The sequence below is a fragment of the Spinacia oleracea genome, chromosome 6, assembly GCF_020520425.1.
Source record: "Spinacia oleracea cultivar Varoflay chromosome 6, BTI_SOV_V1, whole genome shotgun sequence".
NCBI classification, from domain to species: Eukaryota; Viridiplantae; Streptophyta; class Magnoliopsida; order Caryophyllales; family Amaranthaceae; genus Spinacia; species Spinacia oleracea.
In genome coordinates this window covers 141,661,214-141,666,982 of record NC_079492.1, presented here as the reverse complement: position 1 = coordinate 141,666,982, position 5,769 = coordinate 141,661,214, and the positions used below count along the sequence as shown (strand labels likewise).

Genomic DNA, 5,769 nt, shown 5'->3' with positions numbered 1-5,769 from the left:
TTTACCAATTCACCGTTATTTTATAAATTATAATATTTTAAAGATGATACAAAATAAATGTGTACGGAGTACTCCGTGTTATATAAGCAAATAACAACAAAAATTTTAAAAAATACAAATTAGAAATTAAAAATTAGATGAGAATATGAGATTCAATAAAGTAGTTGTATGTAATGGAGGACCCAACTAAAGGCAAGGGGAGCACGTGCCACCCCAGAAAAAAAATGATGGAATTTTAAATACTTGGCGAAATAAAAACAAGCCTTATATATTTATTCTGCAACAAATAAACATATAGGTAAGATGCTGGAGTGGTTTGCAGGGAAATCTAGTTATGTTAAAGTCTCCATTGGTCATGGGTTCGACTCCTAGGTTGTACAAAATCGTGTGTTTTTTTAACGAAAAATATTCAGCCTATTAAAATGATTTTTCAATTATAAAACTGGGTAGACAAATGTCTACCCAGTGTGCATAGTACATCCGCCACTGAGCCTAATATACTCATTAGTCTCTTCCACTCCACCCCTTTAACATCCAATATTTATTCAACATATAATTTTTATATTTTTCCAACCTTCAAATTACACCTCTATTTAATTCATATATTATGTATACCAAAAATCACAAGTACTCACTAATTCAAACTTCAAAAGACATCTGAACAACCACTATACAACTGCCCGTTCGCTAGTTCAAAGTAATAACTCAGTCAGATAAAAATGTGGGGTGATGATAAGGTCGCACGTTGCGACAATATTTAGTTGTCGCAATCTCATGTGTCGGATTCTAAATGTTACATATGGGCGTCATGTAGATCATGCGCCATCAAAACATTTTTACTATAAAAATATGTAAATAAGGTAATCGATACAAAGAAGTAAACAGATACTCCGTATTTCTTATAATCATAAATATTTTTTGGAAAAAAATTACATTATTCAATTTGTAAATTAGTATATTAAGATTTTCCTACATTTTTTGTAACATGTATAATAGGTTATATAAGTTAAATATTTTAGTTTCCAATTTAAATCATGACACATAAACATGTCATGTTACCATTATGACTAGGGGTGTTAATGAGCCGAGCCTGCTCGTGAACTATTCGATACTCGGCTCGCTAAAGCTCGGTCAAAGTTCGGCTCGGGCGGGCTCGACTCGAGCTCGGGTTCGGCTCGAGATCTTAACAAGCCAAGCCTGAGCTATCCTAAGCTCGGCTCGAAAGCTCGTGAGCAAGCTCGAGCTTTAATAATACTGTAATTTTTACTACTTAAGACTATCCCACATTGGTTATTGCAAAAGAATGAAAGAATGAGATGCATATAAATTAAACTCATATTGCAATAATCATACTTTATATGGGCCATTTGGTTTGTCAAGCTGAGGTGTTTCTCTTTGAAGCATTTCGTCAAGGTCTTGATGAGGAAATGGAAAGGGGTGCGAATGTAAAGTGACTAAAGGACTGGCCCCCAAATATGAGGATCTAAGAGTTCTTGATACACCAATTGCTGAAAATTCCTTCAGGGGAACGACCATTGGAGCTGCCATGACTGGTCTAAGGCCTATTATAGAACTATAGAAGGAATGAACATGGGATTTATTTGTTGGCAATATGGCATTCAACCAAATCTCAAACAATTGTGCACGTTGCATTACACTTTTGGAGGACAATTTAAAATAGAGAATCACATTTGTTAATGGCAGTAGTTGAGACTTTATTACTGACAAAGTTTCATTGTCCCATATCGGCAAAAGCAAATAAGTAGCCAACTAGAATCACTTATAAAACTAAATGACTATTAGGCTGTTTGGATATGGCATCAAATAATACCATTTATTGGGCCCTATAAAGTCTAATATTTTGTGTCTATTTTGGGCTTAGCTTATTTTGAATTGGGCTACAGTTATTCCTATGCTTGAACAAAGCACGAGCCGAATCGAGCTTGGTTTCGAGCCCGAGCTCGAGCCGAACCGAGCCTAGGTTCGAGCCCGAGCTCGAGCTCAGTTTTCAAGGCTCGTCGAGCTTCGAGCTCGAGTCGAGCCTAAGGTTAGAAGTTTCGAGCTCGAGCCGAGCTTGCCTAAGTTCGGTCTCGGCTCGGCTCGTTAACACCCCTAATTATGACACAGCTTAAAAGTCACAAGTTACGAAATCATTTAAAAAAAATATGTGCTCTCATAGATATGGAAAGAACCTATTTTTGGTGAACACTTGCAAGAAGGTAAACAACTAAACAAGGGTTACAATGGTGTTGATGATAGTATTAAACTTTCAACTTATTCTTGCACGACTTGATTTTTATTTTAATTTACTGTGAAACATATTAAATGCTCCAAGGACAAACCTAATTGGTATGATGTGGATTGCAGAGGGAGAAACAAAATATGGTTATTCAATGCCAAGTTGCCAACCATCAAAGATAGGTGGGTGTCTTCAGTGTGGTAGTACCATTTTTTGTGTTTAATTCAAATCGCTTCTATGACCCTTAAGTGAGATTTAACAAGAGGACCAAAAAGGTAAGTGAGATTTAAATTTAATTGCATACCTCAAAAGAAATGATATCAAAATATGAGGGCGGAAAGGCGGTATACTGTTATGTGTGAGCAAACACATCACAGCGTCAAACATGCACCATTTTTTTTTTAAAAAAGTATCATTCATTAAAAAAAGAGTATCATTTCGATAAAAACATGTACCATTTCGTTAAAAATAGTACTATTTCATTAAAAACAAAGTATCATTTCGATAAAAACATGTACCATTTCGTTAAAAATAGTACTATTTCATTAAAAACAAAGTACCATTTCGATTAAAACATGTACCATTTCATTGAATTTTTTTGCTGTTATGTTTTTGTAACATAACAGCAAAAAAAGTTCTTGCATCTTGCACCATAGTACCATACTCGTGCATCCAATTATCCAATTAATAAACGATACACCAAAAAATTAACAACTATTTCTTCCGTATTTTATTAGGAGATACACTTATCATTTCCGGCCGTATTTGATAAAGAGTCACAATTCCATTTTCAAATCATTGTTTTTTCTATGTTGAAATTACAATTATATGGAGTAATTCACATTTCAAACCTACTTTTTCTATGTTGGGGGGGAAGAATGTTATAAATACGTAACATCTATCCAAAAAAAGATCAAACTTTTTTTTGCAACTCTTTTATCAAAAGTGGGAAGCCCATTCCATACAAAATGACACAAGAAACTTTCAAATAAACAGGAGAATCATAAACCAAAATGGTGAAACCAAAAATTCTTTCAAAAAGGATCCATCAAAATTACTTTCGTATATGAACAGTCCTCTTCACCATAGAAAGGGGAGAAATATTGAAAAGGACTATTCACTATTTTCACTTCCATTTTTCTTCAATAAAATGACGCCAAATTCTTACTTTGACTCCCCACTAAAACCCAAAAGCTAAACTTCAAAAATAAATACTCAACACAATATCCTTTTTGACTTACCTTTTTAATTTCAACCCATGGTCAATTAGAATATACTTAACCAAATATTCAAATAAAAATACCAACGTACCAACAAAACCAAACTTTATTATTCTACCTTTTTTTACTTTTTTTTTTTTGGGTATTACATAGATAATTAAGCCAATTGTCCTATAATCACATACCACTACCACTAATTACTATTATAATACCTGCTAATCACCTTGCATTTGACCACATTATCATAAACATAGAATCCAGGTGTTACCATTATCTTTACCATTGTGGGAATTAATTTCTTGGCCTTATCTCCACCCATATCCTCCATGTACACCGGGTCGAATCGAGCCCCTTTATCGATCCGGAATATCGTTAACGTCGGGTGGATCGCGTTTGCTAATAAATGGACCAACCAAACACTCTTCGACGCCCCGAAAAACGCCTGTAGTAGTGGCTCCGGCCAAGCCCTGTTCCATCCCAACATGCTTACTATTTCACTCATTTTTCTGTCACAAAACCTGCTGAATTCCTCACTGAAATGCTTGGTTCCTTTGTTTAAAACTTCCTCCCATGATAAATCCTTCAACGTGTTGTACGCCGAGTAGTTCGCTTCGGATCGGTCAATCGGGTTCAGGATTTGATCCGTGGAGCTCTTTGAGAACCCGGAACATTCGAAATCCTCGAAGAAAGCGGCGCTCAACAGTGCCTCGAGGTAGAATTGGAGACTCTTGTATTGGTTGGCATTGGAGTTTGAGGACGATGTAGACGACAACTTAAAATCGTAGGATCGTAAGATTGTAGATAGCCTTTCGAACACCTTAATCCCCATTAATTTCAGCTGAGAGGAGAGAGATTTGCTGAGGAAACGGATCGAAGATCGGGAATCGGAAACCGCGACGAGGAATTTCTTGATGATGAGATCACGGTTGTTATGGTTGTTGGGGAAGTTCCAAGAGGAACCTGGGCTGGAGAACCGACACGGGCTTGGGCTTGGGCTTTGTGTTAGGGTTAGGGTCTGGGTTTGTGCTTGGTTGCAAATCTCAAGCCCGGATTTTAGATTATGACAGTAAATTTCCAAACGGTTAAGCTTCTTCTCGAGTTCAGCCATGGAGTATTTGAGCTTAGAAGCTTCTAGAATCGCTTCGTCTCGTCTTCTGGTAGCCTGTACTAGCTTGTGAGAAAGCTCCGTCACCGCGATCCTCCAGTGCTCCTCCCTCTCCGCCGCCGACGAAGATTCCGGTGCCGGAGACGGGCATGGTTTCGGGCTCCGCCGGGAGAGTCCCGCGATGAGAGACTTGAACAACCCGTTGGGGCTGGGGGTTGCGGAGGAGAAAGAGTGGTGTTTATTGAGGTGGTTGTCGACGGGAACGACGACAACAGAGGTTTTCTCACGGGTGGTGGGACGGCAGTTATTGCAAGAGACAACACGGTCGTCGGAGTATTTAACCGGCGGTCTACGGTGTTTTCCGCTGGGCTTTTTCCCGGGCTCGTGAAGTGGGGTAGCGTGGTGGTGGTAGATGGTGTCAGTACCGGCGGATGAGGTGGCGATTGACCCAATTGTACTGTTGGTCGGTGTTGTAACTGATCCAAAACGGTGCCGCTCGTCAGTTTCTTCACTCTCATTCCCTTCCTGTATCTGCAAATTCAATCCAAAACAACTAATCAAATTTTAAATTCAAAACAAACAACAATGCAAAAGGCAATAACCCCAACAAAACGGGGTCGTGCGCATGAACAAAGAGTTTATCCCATATGATCGTCCCCGAAATGTAAAATCAAAAGGAAATACAGAAGAAAAAAAAGAAATAGAAAGAAGATTACAGGAGTGAAGAGGTGTGAGCGAGGAGGAAGAGAAGGGCTGACAGAGGAAGAAGAAGGAGGAGCCATTGTTATTGGTTGAGTACAGACTACAGAGTAATAAATAAGTTGAAGAGGTAGTGACGGAAACGGTAGATTTGTTTAATGGTATTTTCGATTTTTCTCTCTCCAATTCTGCTTAAGTACGATTTGGAAGTGATGATAGTGAGATGGTCCAAATTTTTAAATTAGGAAATAAAACCAAAAAAAAGAAAAAGAGTAATATCGTTATCTTAAGAGGAGAGGAGGAAACACTGTAAAAGTTATTGTCAGTTTATAATGATGGTGAAGATTAAAACAAAGGTAGTGTTGATGGTTTGGGCCGTTGGGGATAGTTGCACGAGAGGTTGTGCAGCTATTAATAATTTATGGCTGCATACCTATGCACCTAAAGATAGGTGCATATGAGCTAAAACGACACCTATTATATATAATATACCTATTTTTCTCTCT

General features: G+C 37.9%; 1 protein-coding gene across 1 annotated transcript; it reads right to left on the bottom strand.

Annotated features, from left to right (window-relative positions):
• Positions 1–3,547: 3,547 nt before the first annotated feature.
• Positions 3,548–5,502, bottom strand: LOC110784403 (IRK-interacting protein). Its single transcript, XM_021988858.2, has 2 exons — positions 5,281–5,502; positions 3,548–5,095 (listed from the first exon to the last, which is right to left on the bottom strand). Exons 1-2 carry the CDS (start codon positions 5,344–5,346, stop codon positions 3,653–3,655), a joined length of 1,509 nt encoding a protein of 502 aa, XP_021844550.1. The 5' UTR covers positions 5,347–5,502; the 3' UTR covers positions 3,548–3,652.
• Positions 5,503–5,769: the final 267 nt, after the last annotated feature.

What these genes read in the sequence shown, in the direction of transcription:
- LOC110784403 (XM_021988858.2), bottom strand. Translation starts at nt 5,346, where the DNA reads ATGGCTCCTCCTTCTTCTTCCTCTGTCAGCCCTTCTCTTCCTCCTCGC. An exon ending in GCTCACACCTCTTCACTCCT is followed by an intron (nt 5,096 to 5,280) that starts GTAATCTTCTTT and finishes TTGAATTTGCAG; the next exon opens with ATACAGGAAGGGAATGAGAG.